Source organism: Alligator mississippiensis, chromosome 4, assembly GCF_030867095.1.
Source record: "Alligator mississippiensis isolate rAllMis1 chromosome 4, rAllMis1, whole genome shotgun sequence".
Taxonomy (NCBI): Eukaryota; Metazoa; Chordata; order Crocodylia; family Alligatoridae; genus Alligator; species Alligator mississippiensis.
The window spans coordinates 99,349,418-99,372,470 of record NC_081827.1 but is presented as its reverse complement, the minus strand read 5'-3'; the positions used below and the strand labels follow the sequence as shown (position 1 = coordinate 99,372,470).

General features: G+C 47.7%; 1 protein-coding gene across 1 annotated transcript; it reads right to left on the bottom strand.

The window, feature by feature from the left end:
- Positions 1–1,575: 1,575 nt before the first annotated feature.
- Positions 1,576–21,709, bottom strand: LOC102564776 (extracellular serine/threonine protein kinase FAM20C). Its single transcript, XM_059726392.1, has 10 exons — positions 20,025–21,709; positions 17,566–17,741; positions 17,340–17,418; positions 16,674–16,766; positions 15,475–15,590; positions 14,674–14,854; positions 13,154–13,263; positions 2,904–2,985; positions 2,549–2,608; positions 1,576–2,165 (listed from the first exon to the last, which is right to left on the bottom strand). The coding sequence occupies exons 1-10, from the start codon at positions 20,504–20,506 to the stop codon at positions 1,892–1,894; spliced, it is 1,653 nt and encodes a 550-aa protein (XP_059582375.1). The 5' UTR covers positions 20,507–21,709; the 3' UTR covers positions 1,576–1,891.
- Positions 21,710–23,053: the final 1,344 nt, after the last annotated feature.

The window sequence follows — 23,053 nt, the reverse complement described above, 5'->3', positions numbered from 1 at the left end:
CTCATATGTGTGTGATCTCAGCTGGTGCAGAAAACACACAGACACTTGCAACATGGGAGAAGCAGCTGTTTTTTTAAGAGTATGTTATTACAGAGAAAGAGTCACTGTTAGGGGCTTTCCACCTGCAAATTATTCATGGATTATTTGTGTGGCAGCAATATTCAGAGGCCCCTACTGAGGTCTGAGTCCCATTGTGCCAGGTGCTGCATAAATGCATGGTCAGAGACAGTGCCTACCTTTGTAGGTAATATAAACTGTCATCACTGAGACCTTCGAGAAGTTGTTTCTCGAGGAACAGACTAAGGTTTTTCCCAGGATGACTCCTTGTCCCTGTAAGCCTCCCTTACACCAGACTCCACAGCTGCAACAGGAGAATCTTTGCCAGCTCCAGGGAGTCTCCCCTTGGGTCCTGCAAAACATATGGGTTCCTCTCCTCTGTAGAAGAGGCCTGACTAGAATATCACCTGCTCTGAGATCATGCTTTATCATGGGCAATCAGTAGGGCAATAAGACAGCTAAAGGATTTATTACATAGGAGAAAAGAATTGTACAAGAATAAGTGAAACAGTTTGGAGGCAGAGTACAGAACTGAAATCAAACAGAATTTCTCACCCTCTTTCCTGACTACAGCACAGTCCTAGAGATCAAGCTTTTTTAAAAATTTTGTTTCCAAGGCCAAATCAGTTCTGAATTAAGTTCTAGATTTCAACAGAGCAGTGCTCAATCAATCAAGTCTGCCTGTGTGGCACCATCACTAGCAAGTATCTTACCTCTCCTCCTGAGGCTTCAAATACCCCCAAATCCATAGCAGGCATCATATGTGCAAGCCCCAGGTGTGGAGACCTTGGAGTTAGGACGCCTCCTAGTCTCACTTGCCCCTAGCCAAAAGGCGAAAGGAGCAAGCTAGAGGGAAAGCCTGAGAGCAATCCCCCATCACTATAAATTGGGTAGCCGAAATCCTTACATTTGGAGGCATTTGTAGACTCTCACAGGGGTCAGCCTGCCCACAGTGCAGGGGACAAGCCTTCACCCTCTAACTATACCAAGTCATTCAAGGCCAAGAAGAAGGGTATCTACCCTGCCTGGGGACCTGGATTCACTCCCAAGACTTGGGCAAATCCATAGACAACTTCCTAAGTACCTTCCAGGCAGCCCCCACCTACCCCCCACCCCCTTCACCCCCCAATCTCTACTGCACTATCCATTTTCTGGGGTGTATCAGAATCCTCCAGAGATTTCTTTGCTCCCTGTGATGTCTGGAATTCTCCCCTGTACTGACCCATCTCCCTGGAATGCACTTGTTGTCCTGGGGCTGATGTTTCTCTTTGCAGGCAGATTAAAATCATCCCTATTTTGGGTGCCCATTACAACAATAGCCCTTTCTGCCATGTGTGTGGGAGTGGTAATTGCTCTTGTCTTTGTAAAGCAATCAGTCCCTAATACCCAGTAGTTTTGCCTTCCCCCTGTTCATTAGGCCTGCATACCACAGGCAAAATAGCCCTTAACTAGGGATCAGGCTATAACTTTTTGATTAAGTTATGACTTATGACACAAAATTGCAAGGACACATACCAGTACCTATAGAAGAGCATGTTCCACACAGTGATAAAAGTGATACAAATAAATGCAGCTTATCATTAGCTTTTGAGAGAGACTGAAAGGTAGTTAAACCAAACTGGGGACAAATAACGGTGCGTGAGACACTCTGAACCCCAAAATCATTCTTGCTTTTGGGGTGGGTTTGGGACACAGGGGCTACACCCCTGCTATAGACAATCAACAAGGGCTTTTGGGTTGGGCACCAGTCTTGCCTGCCATTTAGCGAGAATCCTGATGGCAGAGGCAGCCTTGGGGAGTAGTGTAGAGGCAAGGGGGTGCCTAACCATCCCTGTCACACTTGTGCTCGCCTCTCCTCTTTGTGCCGCTGTATCCTGTGTTTACGATTCCCCATGTCATCCACCAGCACCTCCTTGTGGCTTTCCTTCACCATACACTCCCTCACCGTGTCTAACACCTTCTGGAGGCGCCGGTCCAGTGCCTCCAAGTGAGGCTCTGATAGGATTGGGGAGAGGCGGTCGGAGGCCAGTGACTCCCGCATGACATCGCTGAGGCGATAGGCTTCCGTAGCCAGCAGCTGCAGGCGCAAGTATGTTGATTTCTTTATACTAATGGTGTTGGTGGGGGAAAGGGAGAGAAGGGGAAGAGATGAGAAATGTCAACTGGAGATGTGACCAAAACAACCCCAACATACGTGTCATGCCTCCCATCCTGAGTGGTCCCACAGCCGTTGGTAAATTTTGTATGAATGAATCACTTCATTCACCACCAAAATACAAAGAGGTGCTGATGGATTACACAGGGAAGTGTAGACATAGGATTTGGTGGCATAAAGAGGTGAGCCATTTCATGCCACATGACCAGTGTCTTAAATTTAGTCATACCAGCTGGCTCCATTTCCAAACTAAAAGGATGAGCCTGGATCCATCTCTGTAAACAAGGTACTTGGTAAGTATAAAGGTAGGATGGAGGGAGCAAGGAGAGCCATTACCTGCAGCACTGCTGGAGAGGGGCCAAGATGGACATTTCATCATGAGAATGTCTTCCAAATCTAAGAAGAGAAATGAAGGAAACACAAAGGGTCAATTCTGTGAATGGATCTGCTATGTCCCTTTGTAGACTGGGCACTGTCAACCCTGGCAAGTTGCATTCTAGTCAGACACCTTACAGTCAACATGGCAATGACACTAAATGTCAAGTAAGCAGTGGCTGGTAAATTCACACCATTCCCTGCATGGGAAGAGACCTCTCCTTATACAGAAATAGTACTGAGCTTGAAAGCCTTCCCTGCTCTCTCCACACACAGAGCTCTCCACATGAACAAGAGTCCACCTTCCCCACCCTACCCTCGCCCGTTGTCCAGGTGCAGCAGGAAGGTGTCGTTACCAAACTTCTCAAAGGTCTCATAGTGATGCCGATCCATGTTACCTGTAGAGAGGAGAGGAGATGGGTATGAATGATAGGCAAAAGGCAGAGGGTGAAAGGAAAGCAACAGAGTTCCAGGGAGAGAGTAGATATAGAAACTGTCTTGGTGGCTCACAGAGGAGAAGGACTGAGTCAGTGTTGTGCACCTGTGGCAGGGGAGACAAATAAAAAAGGGCCCTAAGGTCTAGTCCACACAAAAACTGTATCGCTGTAACTAGATCAAGTTAAATCAATACCATCCCTCTTGTGCAGGTCCAGTCATACCAGTATAGAGGTGCATAGCTATTCATACAGATTATTCCTGTAAAGCCAGAGCTACAATCAGAGAGCTTTCCAGTGTACAGGAATATTGGTGTACCAGTATAAAGCAGATGCAAACAGAGTAGCATGGTTGCATTTTGTACAGCAAAACCACATCCAGGCAGGAAAAACAAACTACACTGGTTAAGGTGTAGTTTGGCTGGCATATCTGTAAAACTAGGGGCTTTTACCAGCACAACTGTGTCAGTCAGGGATTGTACCTCCTCGCACTCCAGCTGGCATTGCTATGCCAACAGAAGCCTGTAGTGAAGACATATCCCTACTATAGTTGTACTGAAAATCTATCCATAGTGCAGTCATTACTAACACAGCTAACTGTACAGCAGGAAAGTTCTGTCACTGTCACACTAAATCCTCAGGCAACCCACCCAGTATCATCCAGTCACAGTGCTGATTGATGTGCTGAGTCCAAAGCAGTTGCAAAGACTACAAACATGGTATGAATGTTCTTTTGTAACTCCAGTCAGTTTTCACTAACAGACTTCAAAGTGTATATGGTGTGGAAAGTAAATCAACCAATAAGGAAATGGTGGTGGTTGTTTCTTACTTTGGGATTTAAATATTATTTTAGTCTGTTCAGTAGCATTATCCTAAATGCCTTCCCTTAGATTGACAGCAGTGTTATTCCTGTACAGCAGTGGTTCTCAACCCTTTTAGACTCAAGGCACCTGGACAGACTTGGGGCAGATCTTAGAACATGTCAGCTCTTAGTGTTCACTCTTTTTTTACCTATGGAAAAACAATAGAGCATTTTTTCTGTTGCAAAGAACTCAGAAAAATGAGAACTATGGATTTCTAGTTTAAATCCCTGGGTTTATCTTGTGAATCACTATAAACTTAACAGTCCTAACATTGTATGGCATCCCACAACACCCTTAAAAGGATCACAACACCCTTGAAAGGATCACCCTGGTTGAGAATCACCACACTATAATGTGTGAAAGCTGCTCACACTCCCTTTCTGAAACTTTTCCAATCTTCTGGACATCAACAGGTTTCCCAAGTCTTTGAGATGATGCTGTGAAGCCAGCAATCTAAATGCACACCTCCACTCTGCCACAGTTCTGGTGAGATGTTGTCAAATCCTGATGCTTTATCATCCCATAACTGTTTGTGTGCATCGCTGGCCTGTTTTCTGCCAAGGTCTTTTTTGGATCAGACAGCAGTTCACATCTTGTTGGAGATCTGCTCATTAACTCACAGAAATGTTCACACCAATGCTTTATCCTGCCAGTATTTTCCATTTTTATCCTTAATTGGCAGAAACTGTGAGAATAAATGTCCAATTAGGACAGTGTCTCATACACATTTCTGATCCTGTCTCTTGGAGACTTCCTCAATGCACTGTGCCATTTTTGTCCCAACCATTTATTATGAGCCGTATGACAAGCACTCCTAACTGTTCAGGCAATATATTTCTTTCATTCTACTGGTCATTTTTTCTTCTTTTCGCTCATTTGACTTTGTCCTACTAGTGCCTCCTTTCTATATTGTGCCTTTCTCTTTTCTCCCATAGTTTGATAGTATCATCTTTAATCCAATGTTTCTTCTTCATACTCTTTAAATCCTAACTGTTCTCCACCAATCTCTGCAATCAAAATCCAAAACAAGGTCCACTTTCCCTCTGCCAGAGACAGCTGGTCAGCCAGCCTAGAGAATTTGTTGGAGGCTGCTAGAGCACAACTGTTAGCTACTGCTTCATCATGCAGGTTTAAACGTTTTGAAGCATCAAGCATTCATCTCTGAGATTTTATGAGCTGGAATATTATCATTGCTACTAGAAGTTGATGATCAGATTCTGGGAAAAGGTTCAGATATGTTCAGTCCAAGCTTTCCAAACTAGAAAGCAATCCAAACGTGCACACCTAAGAACGCCTATGGTAGCTTCTACACTGAAAACAGGTAACAGTTAAGGATATTCGATATGTGGCAACAAACTCTTATCCACACTAGTAACTTCTACATGTCTCACTTTCAGACTAAAAGTGGTGGCTAACAGACATGAGGAGTAACACCACCAAACTAGTAGTGCAGACTGTGCCCTCAGAGGCAGTACCAAGGCAGCATATTGCACCCTTCAAATGTATCAAAAGTATATACGAGGCAAAAAGATTTGACTACTGAGAGTCTGGACTGTGCCTTTAGCATTCAGATTCACCTACTGCTGAACATTGCATCTACCAACACTCAACTGTTCTGATTCTTCAGCCAAGAGCCTTGCTCTTCTGACAGCCCATCATGGTCAACCCTTAAACACTAATATCTCTGTAGAAATAGATCTCTCATCTATATCAAGTATTCCCCACATTTCTGGTTTATGGAAAAACCATTCTGGTGACTGTAAGCCATCTCTTGTGGGTATAGTAAAAAATGTAAATGAAGCCTGAAGTTTAGTTCCAATCAGGAGAACACAAGAAGCTAACAAAGAATGTCCTTTTCTTCCATGTGTCAAGGCTAGAGGTGTTCTACAGAAAAGTCTTGCCAGGTTGTCCCTCAGCACTCCTGTCTTATCTGTTTTGGGGACCAGTGTGAGGGTAAGGACACAGTGATGGGGTTTACGTAGATGCAGCTTATATCAGCAAAAATGCACATTTGCAAGTCTAATGTATTGCAGCCGCCTCCCTTATTCTCCCTGTGGAACAAAAGGAATTTGTCTGGTAAAAGCAGAGTTCTGTCAATATAACTGTATATGCACAAAGAGCTCTTGCCATCACAGCTGTGTTGGTTAAAGACCACATTTCCTCACCCCCCCCCCCCCCATGTGGCTATGGCAACAAGAATTTGTAGTGTTACCTCATATGAAGGGCTCAGACACACAACACATTGACACCAGTGGAATCAGCCTTTACACCAGTGTAAAATAAAGAGTAGACACATGACATACAGTCCTTCACCAGTGTAGCTTCCTTGAATCTGGTAGGAAAAATCAGGTGTAAAACTACACAGGTGTAAATTACACTGCTGCATGTGTTTCATAGATTTCATAGGCATTAGGGCTGGAAGGGACCTCAGAAGATCATCGAGTCCAGCCCCACGCCCCAGGAGCAGGAAGTCAGCTGGGGTCATATAATCCCAGCAAGGTAAACATCCAAATGTGTCTTAAAGGAGTCCAGAGTAGGTGCTTGTACCACCTCTGGCGGCAGTCTGTTCCAGGCCTTGTAGGCTCGGACAGTAAAGAAGTTCTTCCTTATGTCCAGCCTGAAACGGTCTTGGAGGAGTTTGTGACTGTTTGACCTTGTTGTCCCTTGGGGCACTCTGGTGAACAGATGTTCCCCCAGATCCTGATGCACACCCCTGATGTACTTATAGGCAGCCACTGAGCCTGTGCTTTTCCAGGCTTAAGAGTCCCATAGCTCTCAGCCTCTCATCATAAGGCCTGTTCTCCTGCCCTCTGATCACACGCGTGGCTCTCTTCTAGACCAAGTATTTAGTTAAAAAATACCAAGTATTTTTCCCAGAGAAGCTTCTAGGAAGTTTCTTCTTTTTTTTTTTTTTTTTGAATCCCCCCTTACAATAGCTTGGGTTTTGTGATGAAAAAATGACATCTGAAATATTTTTCTGTTTGGAAAATAATTTTTTTGTCAAACAACTTTCAGGTTTTGCTACCTGGTATTTCTGCAAAACACTCAAAAATTTTCGACCCAAACAAGTAATGTTGTTTTGGTTGAAACGTAATATTTCACTGAAAGCAATGTTTTTACAAAAGATTAACCATCTCTACCCTCAATTCCAAACAAGGCAAAAAAATGCTTCACAGCTCCACATTGGACCCTGTAGAGCTACAAAAACCATAATTCAATGTCCCTTCTGGAAAGGAAACCAAAAGGGGGGGTCTTGATCTGTATGCCTTCTCCTACCCTCTCCATGTCTGGCAACTCTGTCCTGGCACAGGACTCTCCATTTCTGCAGGCCAGATCTCTGTGATTACAATGAACCCATGAAAAAGCTGCTAGGCTTCCCGTGGAACAAGCAATGTGGCTAGCTGTTGCCTTCTGCTCTCTTACTTGGTAATGAGCCTGGGCTTGCTGGGCTGAATTTGAAGTGACATTGCAAAGTTTGCAGCACAGGGGCTTACATAGTTCCTCAAGCACAGGATCCTGCTCCACTGCCTTTGTAAGCTCGTCCTCTTGTGTGCGCTGCAAGGAGGGCCCCAGGCCAAGAGATTTCTGCAGGGACAGTGGTGAGCTGGCTCTTGGCTTTGTGGCCACTGACATAGGAAGAGCTGAAGGCTTCTCAGGACGAGAATGAGGAGGCAGTCCTGCCTGCTGCAAAACAACCATTGGCCAGGAGGATCTCTAGCACAGTACAGCTGAAGGATGAAGTCTTCTTCAGATCTCTACAAGTCTTTTGGTTGTCTTTCCTTAGCTTATCTCAGGGTGCTTGATTGCTCAAGACCATTAGGGCTCAGCCTTCTGGCCATGTGGACAGGAAGAGTGGTACCCCGATGTTACCTGCTTCCCCACCACCTAGTGGTGAGGTGCTATAATAATTGCTTAATAAGCAGCCACTAAAGGTTAGTTGTACATCCTTTTGCTAAAGATCCCAGTGTAAGGGCCTTGTTACAGGTTCATTCTGGGTGGCTCCTGGAGCCCTTAACCCCTGGAATGTCCACATGTTAACACTTTTAAGTGGCTTAAAGCACTCATTATTTGGCTCAAAGCTATGCCACTCCAGGGCAGGATTATCTCTTGTTCCACATTACACAGCTCCTGTTCTATTAAGGTGTAGCTACTCCCTAAAGATGTGCTGCTCAAATTGAAGGTGTGACTGCAAGCTAGTACTAAGCCAATCAAGATTTGTGCGGCTCACAGTGTAACGGGTGACAAGGTCCTAATTTATATCAGAGAATGAAAGTGACATAAGTTACACTGGTACAAGTATGTCATATGTCCAAGCCCTAAATGAAGGGGAACAATCCTGTCTAAGGTCCTTTATACACATATAATTGTGTCCCCACTAGACATTGTACTGCTGTAACTGTTTCAGTAGGAAATCATCCCCCAACCGGAGTGGCTAAGTCAATACAAAACTGTGCAAGCCAGGCAGGAGGGAGGCTGAAAATGCATGCATGCAGAAAACAGCATAATGAGATTCAGCTTGGAAAACCTGAGACTGACTGATGAGTAGGCTGCAGGGACCAGAAAGACATAGCACATGGAGTCAAAATGCAACCAGCAAAGCAGACAGTGCCCATTCCCACTCCAACATGTGACTTGGATAGGGGAACTAATTAGTGGTTTACCATTTTCTTCACTGCCTTAGCAGATAAAACACAGACTGGAAAAGGGCCATCCCGAGGCTGCAGCAAGGGGTCTCCCATAAGGAACTGCCTTGAGATAAACATGGATTCCACTTTAATCAAAGCAAAATATATAATTTAAAATATTATTATACAGCACTGGTGCTCAGTTTTTCAGCCCTGTGGATTGGATGAGTGGCACAAGGCTGGTCTGTAGCCCAGATCCCTTGTGGAGCTGGTGCACAGGGTTGGGCCCTGCAGTCCCTAATAGGGCTCCACATGCCCGGATGGGACCCCACACTGCCTTGCCATCTGGATCAGGCCCTACGTCACCTCATCCCAGGCCTGCACACCTAATCTTGTGCATAGGGCTATGCTCTCCAGCCTGCCAGGCTCCCCATGGGTCCAGTAATTTGGCAGCAGGAGAGCGGCAAGTAACACTACCACTGCTTCCCAGCCTCCACATTTTCAGACTCATAGAGAGCATGGCAGGCTGGGTGACACAGCTTCATAAGCTAAGTCTGGCCTATGGAGCAGAGTTAAGCACCTCTGTTGTGGAGAATTAATTTTGACAGAATTGGACCAGTGTTTTCTGGGATATGGGTCAGTGCTACAAGAAAGCAAGCACCAGATTTTACTGAACCTGCTAAGAATGTTTGCCTTCCCATTTTGCTTCTTGCTTGAAAAGTTGGCTCACAGACAAAATACAAAACAGATCATGTTGGTGACCTGCTTTTCCCTACCCCACTGACACTGATGGAATAGCAGCATCTAGACTAAACTGTGATCTCATCTGCAGTGATCTCAAGAGTGTCTGATGGATTTCTGGTCAAAAACATGAACCTGATGGTAGAATTAGACACAGGAAGGCAATATAAATGGATTGGAGTTGCTTGTCTCTGGATACTAAAATTCAGTCTCCTGGAAAACTTAGCATGGCAGGATCCTGGGAACTGTCAGGTAGTGTAAGTGGTGAAAAAAAACAGTGTCCAGTGGAGATAAACTGCTAACCAAGATAACACCCATAAAAGGACAAGTGTCACACCAGTGGTCAATCTAGGCCAGGTTCCTGTTCTTAACCATGGCCAAAGCAATACTCTTTAGAGGAAAATATGGTACAACCCTGGCCTGAGGAGAATAGATCCGATAATATGCTCATGTGGAGGAAAAAAAACCGAGTGTGAAAAAGTTAACAAGGTAACAAGGTAATTCTCCTTGCAGGAGAATAGTAAGTATAACCAGCAAAAGCAATCTCAGGGACATGACTGTTGTCCAAGATACATATTGAAGGGTCAAAAAAAAAGCATAACTACTATTGTTGCATCTTGACAGACACAAGTTGTCAGGATGCAGGACAAAGCCAGCATCACAAGATGGACATGGGTCAGCAGAGCGACACAGGTCAAGATTTGCAGACTTGATAATTACTGCTTCTGGGTGCGCATGCTGGGATATTTTAAATGCTGTAGTTTACAAAGGGCCACTCCTCAGCATTTTCTCAGGCCCTATTAAGAAGTTGGGCCCCCAAATTACGAATCCCTTTTGATGATTTTGGCTCTAGTTCCTCATTCTTCAAGAAAAGGAAAATTAGAGAAGCACTGACTGATTTCAGCTCTTTCAGGTTTGGGGAAACAACATTTAGATATCTGCTTTGCAGAACAAACTCTGGGCATGTCTACATTGTCTCCAGCACTGGTGGGAGGGATGGGAGTTTGAGCATGACTCTCCTATCCACATCCACCAAACCCAGAGATGTGGTGATGATTGCCCCCCTGTGGCTACTCTCAAGATTGCTTCCTTTGATGTGTTTGAGAGCCGCTATATATATGTGTGTGTGTGTGTGTGTGTGTGTGTGTGTGTGTGTGTGTGTGTGTGTGTGTGTGTGTGTGTGTACCTGGAACTGTTTCATTGCCACAATTCTGGGTTTGGCAGATGGATGGTCAGGGGACACTTGGGACAGCACTGGGAACAAAACACAGACCCCCTCTTCAAACTCTAAGATCAAAGAGCAAATGTTTGACAATGTGGGTAACTGGAACAGAAGGGCCAGATGAAAAAAATGGCCAGCAGTTCAGCTGGGAACTCACTGAGAGAGCATAAAGTTGCAGTGCCCACAAATACATATATTAAAAAGCTGTATCATCCCACAACAGTTAACCCAGCTAATCCAAGCAATGGTATTTGATGGGCAGCAACATACACTATGACCCGGAAATGTTAGAGAGGGACTGAAAATCAGCAAGAGTGGGATAGAAGAGGTTGCCACATCCTAGACATTAAGTTCTTGGTCTAAGTTTAGAAGGCAAGAGGATCAACCTGCCCCCAGCATGGGGCAGGCACTGAAAGCTTCCAAGTCTCCTCGCTGCCATGGTCTGGGGCCATCTGAAAGCTGTTAAGGGACAATAGCCCTTAGCCAATAGCTGTTAGGGGACAAATGGAGCAGAAGTAACTCCAGTGGCACCAGAAGCAAATCAGCCAAGTCATTTACATCAGGGACACAAAACAGAGGACAAGGGAAGCTGTCCAAGTTATGCAATCTGTTAAAGAAACAGGGACTCTATAGTGACAATGAACCAGTGGTGATCAGGATCTACTGCTCAGATCCCTAAAGGACAGGAGCATCGTGAACAGCCCCCGGACAGAATGATGGAACATGCCTACAGCCAGCAAGAAGATAATGATAAAGGAGGGGCAAATCATTAAAGCAGTAAGAAAAAAAAACTTGTTACACTGTTAGCCAAAGTCTGGGCAATACATATCATTGTCATTTGACTGAATGCACCTGTGCAGCACATACTGTGAGGCTGTGTATTGCCCATAAAAAAGGATAAAATAGATCTCAGCCTTTGGTGGACTAGGGTAAGGTGGCAGGGTGGCTAAGACATCTTGCTACAGCTTCAGAACTGTGTGTAAACCCTCTTCTGGACTTGTGCCAAAGGCTGCCCCTGTTTGAAACAGCTGTAAATGGCAACCTGGCCATTTGCATTGGAGAGTCTAAGGCAGCTGGCAGGTGCTACTGGCAAGCCTTGTCCACACCAGCCTTATGGGTGGCTCAGCTGGAGTGCATTTTGGGCCTTCCACAGTCTAGAACTGCTTCAGGAACATCACTCAGTGTAAGCTCATGAGCCCCTTGGGGGCACATCTGTACATTTCTAGTGGCACTGAAAGGAATGTAAACTTTCCTTTCATTCTGTGCCTGGCATTCAGAGCCTGGCAAACTGGCCTCAGTCACCTGATGTAGGTCAGAATTAAATAAGATTGCTTTTCTGTCACATGTCAGGGGTCAGCACCCAATGCTTCCCTGAGCCACCCTTATTACATAGGGATCAAGCAACTCTTCTGCCTCTGTGCATCCCAGTAGATGGCACCATAACACTAGCTGCCCTGAATGCCTATTGTAGGCTGGGAGAAGTCTCATGTACAGCACAGCCCATAGACACTCTTGAGCCTTATTCCCTCAACTAAAAGGCTCCCAGGGACACAATGGTCCAAGAGTATGATATTCTTGACAATGCTATTTGCATTCATTGCTAATTATTGTGATGACTTTGTAAGGAAAACTGTGAGTCATTAGCACTAGCCAATGGGGCTAGCCACTGGCTTTGTACCCGAGGCAGCAGGACACAATCACATTCACGAGGACAACAGTAGACATAGAGAATTCTGCCCAGCACAGCGAAACAGGATGCTGATGTCAGATGTGTGGGTGCATAAATCTGAGCCCTGAGGAGATGAAATAGGCACCCTTTCCTAAAAGGAAAGTAGCTGTGCCAGCTTGGTATAGGCCAACAATGCAAGCACTTGTTCAGCAAGAAAGCAAGTTAAAAGGGCAGCCCAGCAGTCACTGCTTGGAACATTAGGCCGGAACATTTGATGAACCGGATTTCACATTCCCAAAGAGTGAGTTGAAAGTGTAGGCCCCGGGGCAGAGTCCTCGTGGACATTAATAGCAGTCAGGGAGCAAACCACTTCCTGGTGGTTATCAATCAAGTATCCATCTTAGTGTGATGCATAACTACAGTGGTGGCAGCAACATGTCGGATATGGGAAAGAGTGTATGAGCCCAGGGCCTGTTTGGTGAAAAACAGAATGCTTAAAAAATGTCTAGCCATTCAGGTTTAATGATGAGGCAGGGAATACAGTGAATTCTGGGATAACTTGCCACTAATTCACTATTATTCTGATTCCCTGCCACTGCCATCCCTCTGATTTACTCTTGATAAGTGATCACTGCTGGATAATTTACTTTTATTTCCACATGCCAAACTGCCTCTCTTTCCCCCTGGAAGTAGTGAATTGACCAGAGTTTTCAGCCCCCAACATGGTGTAAAGTGATAGTACAATACCAGAGCATGAACACCAGCAGGCATACCAAGGTTTTCATGGCCACTGCTATGGAGGGATTAGTTTGAGACAGGCAGCAAGGAACACACAATTACCCCTATCCCTGCCCTGTGCCATCTGCCTGTCTTATAAACAAAAGCATCTACCTGCAAGCACAGAACCTCTGTGCCTGTCTGGGTGTGTAAAAACATCAGCAGAGGTGTTGGTCCAGGGTAGGATAACATGGGACTGTGGGCCTGCCTGCTGGGAGAGGAACCCCACACTCACCCATTAGAAAGTCGAGCACAGTCATGTCAATGAGGTCAAGCAGGCGGGAGCCTCTGTCATAGGGTGGCGTCTCCCGCACTTGGGTGCAATAATTCTGGTTCAGCTCCCACCTTAGAGAAGCCACAGGAGGGAAAAGTGATGCAGACACCTGGGGCAGCCCCCTTGCCCCGAAATGCAGGTGCTTCCCTTTAACCCTTTGAGTACCCCAGGGAGGAAAATCGGGGATGCAATTATGCAATTATGGATACTCCCCAGACCTCTGGAACCAGAAGGTGTTGGCACCGTTTAGGATTGTAGAAGAAAAGGGCTAGAAGGAACCTCACAAGATTGTCTGGCCCAGGCCCCTGCTCAAGGCAGGATCACCCCTGACTTCCTGCTAGTGGAGATGTCTGAGTGCCAGGAGGCAGAGCTAATTTACCTGGTCACAGTAATGTGTGGACCTGGCCATACTACTACCTACTCAGGAGGCAGGGCAGAGCTAGTGGCAGTGGCCTGATCCAGAGGCAGTGTAGCCAAGCAGTGCCAGGTGATATTGAGCTGCATCCTTTCAGCAAACACACCAGGATGCAGTCCAGTGCAGTGGGAATGTTTCTGGTGGGTGGGAGGGTGCTGGGAGGGTGCTGGCTGATCTGGGACCAGTTTTTCAAATTCAAGGCCAAAGTCTCGCTTTAGGGACTTGCTGTGGACACTGAGGCAGAGCATGAAAATGTGGAGCTGTCTGGAGACATCTGGAGTGGCCAGGCAGTGGGGAACAGCTCCTCTTTTGACCTGTTCTCCCACCCAGCACCAAAACATCACAGTACGGTCGCCTTCCACTGCTTCCTCTGGACAGCCACTGGTCGGGGATGATCTAGGCATAGCTATGCTTATTTTCTACCATGGGCATTTCCCATGCTTCTGGGCTTTGCTGCTTTTTCCCACACTGTTCCCCCTCCCTTTTTTTCTGCTATATGTGTCAGGGTGTTATTAAGCTTCCCTTGGGTGTTGGCTACAACTAAGGCTGGGGACTCCAACCGGGGTGTGCTGATTCTCCTCCTAGGAGCACAGCTGGAAATTCCTGGCTAGAGGATCTTGCCCCTCCACTCAGGGTCAGACTGATCACCACATTTGGGGTCAGGAAGGAATTTTACCCCATGGTCAGATTGGTATGGACTGTGGGGTTTTTTGCCTTCCTCTGTAGTGGGGGGGTATGACCCTCCACCCAGGACCTCTTGAGCATCTACTGATAACATTTTCTAAAAGCAGCTGCTGTTGTTCCCCTGCTTTATCTGTGGCAGGTAAGGGTGTTTGGTCTGTGTTCTTCAGGGTTGAGGGTAGTCTTATGTAAAGTCTAGATTATGGTTGTATGGGATGATTTGAATAGGGATGATCCTGCCTTGGGCAGGGGGTTGGACTATGACTCTGCACCACATCTCTTTCCTCATGCAGATCCCAGCCATAACACCCTTCCTCACTTCTCCTGCACCCTCCCCTCCACCCTCCTGTACCCTCAGTCCTCCCTTGCCCCTCAATACACTCACTCAGCTTTCTTGCTCTTGTGGTAAGAACGCCTCCAGGGGCTGCGCCAGGAGTGACGTTTGGCCAGGGACTTGTCGGGCAGCAAGGCTGCCATGGAGCCCTCGAGCTGGTCAGGTTTGCCACACAGGGCATGTTCCGTGGAGCAATAGTAAGAGCACTCACCATAGAAGCAGACGTTGCCAGCTTCAGGAAGCCAGGACAAATCAGAGAAGAACTCAGGTTACCAAGGAACAGCAGTTGCAAGCCCCCCCGTCTGGTAGCTGTGAAGACACTCTGTGCTAAGGAAGGAGCTCACAGGCTGGACAAGCTCTATACTCTACCCAGTCACAGAGCTAGAGGAAAGTGGATCTGCTCTCACTGAGCAGGGAGTCCAAAGGGGCTCTGATGCAATGCAGCATCACAATGACATCAGCAAGGGCGTTTCTCCACTGTCACACCTGTAGCCTGAAATAACATGCTGGCAAGAGATTACTGAAGTAGAGGAGAGCGAGCCTGGCCCCCTAAGTAAAGGAAATGGGAACAGCCAGGCAAGTAACTCCACAGGGAGCTGGGAACCTGGCAAGGATGTACCCACTAGACAGATAAGCTGGCCTGAAGGGGACCCAGCATCCAGGCAGATACCTGGGGAGTGGCCATAGGGTGCTCTCAGACAGGTGATCTGCACCTGGATCACTGCTAATCATGCAAAGTTGTGGGGAGGGCTAGTAGGGGGTGCAGATGTAGGCCACTGCAGTTCCTGTTTAGTGCAGAACAGCCCTCCTGGGCTTGCCTGTAATGGACAGGCAGGTAGAGGGCACTCTCACCTGGAGAGATGAAGAAAGTTTTAGCCAGCTTCTTGTCAGTTGTGATGTCACGAACTTCATTGCTTATATTCACCAAGCGGCCAGAAACGGGGGGGATTCTCCGGAAATCCAGGATCCTTCCAGGAACAAGAAGAGCACACAAGGAACCAAATAGACGCAGGACTCAAAGCCAATTCATTCCCGAGCCAAGTCCTTGGTACCCAGTGCTATAGAAGAGGGCAACCATAGCGCATGGTACATATTTCCTTCACTCCAGCCCATGAAACAACATTAGCCATGGGCCATTGTCCACCACAGTTCAAGAGATAAGAGGGAGGGTCATGAAGGAATAGCTCTGCTGCTTCACTGTCACAGTATTGTACAAACAGATGCAAGGCAGGGTGTTTGCACCTTCCTCTGATGCTTTAGGTACTAAGACATGGGGCTAAGATAGCTCACTGCTCTGTTCTCTTGTGGCTGGAGGTCTAGTGGGAGTCACTGACTAGCCAATCAGTGGCCAATCCAAAATTCCTCAAGAAGACATTCAGATGAAGTCTGGGAATACATATAAAACTTCCTACTTTGCAAGGCAAGAAATAAAGAATAGGGCACACTGGGGTCTGCTGGCTCAGGGCACTAACACAATGAGTTTGGCAGATAGCAGCTAGTGTCATTGCATAGATTCATAGATGTTTAGTTCTTTAAGTGGACATTGCTTCACATCTAAAATTCTATTTACTGTGGCTGCTTAGGGGAATTCAGGACCGGAAAGGCAGAGGGCCAGCATTTGGCTGCATCAGCAGAGCTGTGTCCGTGACCTGGGACTGGCTAGAGCAGCGAGTGACCTCCTGAACTGGTTTGGGAGGGAGGGGTGAACTGTGGAGGGAGACTGACAGCTGCTTGTGTGAGGGAGTCTTAGAACAGCTGTACGGGAAATGCCATAGGTCAGTGCTCCACGAACAAGCACCGTGCCAGACAGATCTGATGACTGAATGGAGTTGGATTTACACAATTGGGCTTGGTGTCTCAGTGTGATAGACAAAAACAAAATCCTGTCCCCAAGGAATTTACAGTCTGAGGGAAGATTTTCCTCTTCCCCCAGAAGGTGGACAGAGTCCTGCGGCAAAGGTCTTTGGGCTACTGCCAGCTCCCTGTACAGTGGATACTGTTTCTCGGCCAAAGACGTGAGGCGGGAGTGCAAAGGGCTCTGGAGCACTCACCGGTCCAGGTGGAAGGCTGATATTTCTGCATTGTGCCGTTCAAAGTCTGAGAAGTAAAAAAAATCTGCTGGGGTCTCCTGGTCCCGGGTTTGCCTGAAATGAGAAGGAAGAGGGAGACACAGTCAGAGGCCAGGGTGAAATTAGAGCCTAAACTCCTAGGACCTGCTCAGAGCATTGTAGGAAACTTGGAGTGATCCATCCCTGATTCAGCTGCTTGCTGTCTTGTCCCTTCCCCTCCAAACTCGCCAAGGAAAGCCAGAGCGGTAGATACCTCTTCCCATCCCTGTTCTTTAACTGCACCCAGTGTAAGCAGGTCTCCAGAAGAGATGGCCTCCCCAGCCCCCATCCGCTGTGCCATATTCTTCACACAAGCATCCTGTGTAGCAAAGCAAGCTGCTCCCAGTTTTTCCTCCCTTTGCCACCTGAGGTCGCACCATCCCATCAAACAGCTGAACAGCCGGGCTCCTTCCTGCCAAGGAGATGCCAAGGGGGGGCGAGGGTTGCCTGTCCAGCTTGCTCTATGCAAGTAAAGTCCTGGAGTAATGTGAGAGTCACTGCTTCCTGGGTGCTGAGCCCAAGCCAAGGGTGTTGGGATGCTGTGGGGACCGTACAGGCCCATCTCCATGAGGGGCAGAGCCCCACCCCCCTCCTGCTGGCCTTACTCACTTCATGGGTTTGAAGAGCGCCTGCCCATAGTTTGGGAACGTCATGATTAGTTTCAGCTGGGTCCCTCCAGGTTTCTGGACTGAAACAGTACAGACAAGAATCAGGGCCAGAGCAGGAGGAGAGCGAGAGAGGGGAAGGAGACTCGTGATGCAGATGGGGAAGAGGCACAGTAGGACGCAGAGAGAAGGAAGGCAAATGAGGTGGGGAGTGAGACATGGTGCAGTACCTGAGCCAATGATTTTCTGCGTGGCCAGCTCCTCCAACAGGGTGTGGGTGATGGGGTCCTGGTGGGGGTATAGCTCGTAACGATTGATGCTGATATGGAACTTGAGCCAGGTGGGGTAGGTGTCGTATGGGGTCTTCCCTGTCGGAAGCACCATCTCTGCTTTACTGCTGCTGACCCTGCAAGTCAAAAGCCACCCCCCCCCCAATAACAACAGTGTTTAGCACTAGGGTCACATGGCCTCCATCTCCACAGCATTCCCCAGTCAGCAGACCAACATGGGAGCCGCCCTCCTCCCGTGACTGTCAGCACCCAGCGAGCGGGGTGGGAAAAGAGCTAGGAGGAACTGGAACACGAGAGAGAACAAGAATACACAATGCTGGTCATTGAGCCCTGGACTTTGGAGGAACCCCTGGCCTGACCTGCAGCAGCCCCAACCATCCTTGTTCCAGAGCCCCTCCACAGTGCTCCTGCAACATGGTCATTCCTAAATATTTTAAAGTAGACCAAATCTATGGCCCACAGCACCCACTGGGGCACAGCGGAGGGAACGAGTTAATGAGACATCCTAGAAGAACTCCACAACATCCCTTCAAGCCAGGTTTGATTGTATTGCATCTCCTGTGTTTGCCTGTAGTTTGTAACATGGGTTCCAAGCCTGGCTGAGCTGACATGGAGTGTCTGACACCAATGAGCTTAAAGGAAATGCTTGCATTTAAAAAAGGAGGTTAATTCCTGCTACAAACAAGCTTAACTCTGTCCTTACCCCAACCCAACAGCTTACTCTACCTTTGATCCATTTGTCATTTACCTCCAATTTGGCAGCGGAGAGAAGTTCACATTATCTACACTAAAACTGTTTGGCAAAGTAGTTTCTGGACACTTGCAATATTAAAGTAGTCTTGGAGGCCAAAGCCCCATTGTACTAGCACTTCACAGGGCTCCTGCAAAGACACAATCCCAACTGCAAAGAGTTTATCATCTGTGTTCAAATCATCCCCTGGAGGCACACTGAATCTACACCATTTCACTGACATAGACCCATCTGCCAGGGTAAATCAGGCATGTGATAGATTAAACTTCAGAGATGGAAAGAGTGAAGGTAGGTTATGAAAAATAGCTATCCATTTCCATTCTTCCTGCCTCTTATTTTTAACAACCCCAGCACTCTTCAAACATGCTTCCATTAAAGCAGCTGCTCTGTATTTACAGTAGTTACTATATCAATGGGTTTTATCCATCATCTGGGAATAGCAGTGAGGCTGATGACAGTATGTGGGGACAAAAATAACTTCCAGGTGATGGTATGATCATTGCATCATCAGATTTCACCATCCCATTGTACACAAGCTGGCAAGTGACACCACAGTTGCAGAGTAATCTAAATGTTAGTTGTTTCATTCCCAAAGGTAAACAGTGTGGAGAAGTGCACTAGGAATGGGCAGAGATGTGGAGGAGAAAGGGGGCTTTCCATAGTGTGGGAAAGGAAGGACTACAGCTATTGAACTGGGAAAGAAGAAGAGGAGATGAAGAATACCCATGGGCAACTGGTGTCTCCTGATACTGGAGGGGCACCAGCAGCTGACCACCAACTGTGGGTGGAGGTCCCCCAGCGGCCAATCGCCAACCGTGCCACCCCTACACGTCGCTTATGTAAATACCAGATATAACATGATAAATTGCATAGAAAAAAACAACCCAAGGCTCCTCTTTAACTGTCTCCTGTGACCATGGACAAGGAGACCCTCAAAGATGCATTTCAGGCTGACTAAAGGAAATGCCAACTGATATGACCCTAATTATCAGAAGCAACTGAGACCCGAGAGACCTATTTGAGACATGTTTCTAAATAGCAAGCCCCTTTGTCAGTTCTTCAAGTTGGATACTCAGAGTGGTGAGTCCAGTTCTGTCCCTGGAGGTCTGAGCCCATAAGGAAGTTTACTGCTGTAGTCAAATAGTTTAGTGCAGATCAGAAAAAGGCCCTGCATAATGCAAGGAAGAAGATCAGCACCGACTAGGGTCAAATTAAAAAGGCTTGTGGTCCAAAGCATAAGCTAATCCTCAGATGGCTCCAAAAATACCCATCTCAGGCCCACAGAAAACAGCGTAGCTTTGCACAGTTAGGTGCATCTTGGGAATTTCATACCTTTCTGGGAAGGGTCTGACATTGGCCACGAATAGAGGTAGGCTTAGGGCTATCTTTACACATGCAGGAGCAAACTCTTAGACTGCTGCATTAAAGGGCATAGTCCTGGGATATAGCACATCCCTTCAATCCTGGCAAACCAACCTTTCATCACAGCCTTTCAGGGACCTGAATCCTGAGAAGGTGCTGAAACCCTAAAACAATTCCATGCTCAGGGCACCAGTACACATCGGGCCAGCTGTGAACAGGATACTGAGCAGTACAGGTGACTAGTTCCTGTGTCCCTAAAAGAATATCATGGCCGGCAGGCTCTCACCATTCATCACTCCCGCTGTCTCTCAGGGTGAACTTCTCTTTGGGATTGACAGTGAACAGTTTGTCTTTCTCCAACACCTCTGGAATCGGGATCCTATAAAGGGGATGCTTAAAGAGCGCTGCTAGTTTTGACCCTCCTGCCCACACCGGCTTCACCCCTCCCCATTGGGGCTTGAAGTCCTGGTCTCCATGCACTGTCTTGCTCCTAGTGCCCACTACTGGGCGTGCCTCCAGCAAGTGGGAACCCTTCTCCAAGGAGCCGTTGCTGCCACTAAAATCCTGGAGGATCCGTAGACTCATCTTCCTTGGGCCTGGCAGGAATGGGCCAGAGGGACTGGCAGATTTCTGGGCACAGCCACAGGAGCTGTGAATGGTGGGCAGTGCTAAGTCCAGTGCCATGTGCATCAGGAGAGCCAAGAGAAAGAGGAGGAAAAGGAGAATTTTGAACTTCCTTTGAAACAAAGTCTGCAGTTGGCGTAGCATCCTCCCGAGCTCAGATCCTTGACCAGAGGCAGATGGCCACCCAAAGCCTGAATGGAACGAATATCTCTTCAGCTGAACCCCTCTTCGAAAAAAAGGAATAGAGAAGTCCCAAGCAACGTCTCAGATAGATCCCTCAGGGTTAAAGCTGTCCTGTGAAAAGCCCAGGGCAATGCAAGAGGTGGACTTGGCAGATAAAGGCTAAATTAGAAATAAATCTGTCGCTTTCCCTTCAGCTCCTCTTGCCATTGCCATACAAATGGCGATTGTGCCTGCCCACGTCAATGAGTTCAGTGCAGTCTTGAGGTCTGTGGTGGATGGGACCTCCTTGGTGTGGCAGCCTTCAGTCAGACAGAGAGCTGGAGGCAGGTTGCTGCTCCACTTATCAATGATGATAAGGAAAGAGCAGGCAATGCCAAGGTTAGAGTGAACGGGGCAAGTTCCAAATCAACAACAGCAGACAGTCCAGTGACAGAAGTGTCTGTAGATAATCCAGGCACACAGCATGACCCACATCCTGATTCCATCCCCCAGCCTCATAGCCAGCCTATGCTTCGACCCATCCACCCTGGCATACTCACTCACATAGCCCCATGCACTCACTCCTATATGCCCACCCAGGCATCCCAATTCTAGAGGTGGTGCCCACTCTGTGCTTCTACTCACCCACACCTACATATTCATTTTCCTACCACACTCATAGGTCCCCATATCCATGGCCTACATTTTCATTCACATATCCAGTAACGAAGTCACTCTTCTTTCCTATTCAGAATGGGGCATCCACATAAGAACAGGTTTAGGAGTGAGCATCTGGGGCAATTGCCTGGACCTGAGCCTACAGGGGCCCCCACGAGGCTAAATTAATGCAAGTCATATAATGTGTGGGAGGAGGAAGGGGCCCACACCTCTTCCTGGGGCTGCCATGAGTCTTAACTCTGGATATGCTCACACCCCCTTGCAAGTAAGAACTCACTCAGAGATATGCTAGCACGCATACAGGGCCACTTACATACACCCACCTCTCGGTTTGTATATACATTCCCAGAGACACTCCATGGATATGCAAAAAGGATTTGAATACTGGCTGAGGGGAAGGACTGACAAGCTAGCAGTGGCTGCAGATCAGGAGTGAGGTGCATTGGCCCTGCTGCTTGACAGTCACAGAAATCAAGCTTAGAACAGCAGAGGGGGTTGTATTGGTTCAAAGCATAGGTGCTGTGGGGCCCTCAGAGCTGGCACAGCAGAGAAGGCTGAGCAGTCCAAATTCAGGTGCATCAGCAGAACTGTGGCGAGACTCCAGGCACTGGGATATCAAGGATGTGCTGCAGGCAGGGCAGGCTCAGTGTGCTGGGAAGAGTTATGAAGAGACTGGTTTGCTGCGCCATATGGTACCTGCCTCTAGCAGTACTTCATTTCTGCTGAGTTTTTGCTTTACACACTGGGACAAACAGGGCCAGAAGTGGGAGAGCAAGCAGCATCTTAGATAACTTCCAAACAAGATTGTTAACCCCTTTCTGAGCCAAATGGTCGGGGAGGATTTAAAAACATTCTGAGGGGAGTCCTAGCCCTGGGAAATCTACTTCTCCAGGGGTAGCAAATGACCCAGAGATGTAGCCCCTCAGGTTTTGGGAAGGGAGAACTTCCTAGACATAACAAGCCTACAAGCTTGGGGCAATGTAGCAACCAATGAGGCCCAGAGCCCTGTGTGCCACAGACCAGAAAGTGGGTGGTAGGGATGTGCCTGGGATGGCTTGACCAACAAACCCCCTACTCTGGAGTGCATCAGACGACTCAGTGCCCACCCTGAGACTTGCTGCTGGCAGTTCTGGGAGCTGAGAAACCAGCTTTGGGACATGGGAGTCTGAGATTCTGGATCTCTCGCATATTCTCCTTTCACTTGGAAGTCTGGGGAAAGGAGAATGGGGGGCTCCAAGGCCTGGGGATGGGATATAAAGTTTCAGTGCCAACAGACCCAGCCTGAGCCCTGGTGAGGGGGTTGGATGGCAGAAAGGGGTACATTCTTGGACACACACCCCTGCCAGACACGTACATCCTGGCTCTCCTCCAATGCAGTCACACCTCTGTCCCTTTCACACATCCCTCCAACGTGCTGTCGCACACCATCTCCAACATGCACACACTCTCTCTCACACATACACACGGAGCTGCTGTTGAGAGAACGAGAAGTTCTCTGCTGCTCATGTCCCATGGTGCAACGGTTGCCTAGTAACTGTCTCCAGCTGACACTTTCTTCCACCCTAGATTCCGGCAACGTTCACTCTCTTTCCTTTGCATTGCAGCGATAACATGGCTGATGATGGGAACTGAACAGGTCTTATTTCCCCTTTTGTCTGGGTTAGCGTGATTAACCTTTAATTGCATCCATGCTCTAGGGTAACCTGAACAGAGCCTTCCACCAGAACGACTGACCTCATAGCCAAATGGCAGGGAACGAGTCCGTTCCCTTTTGTTTGGCTACGAGGGCAGTCATTCTGGTGGAAGGAAAGAGACAGAGAGCGGCCCACTACGCCAAGTACTGGGGAGGGA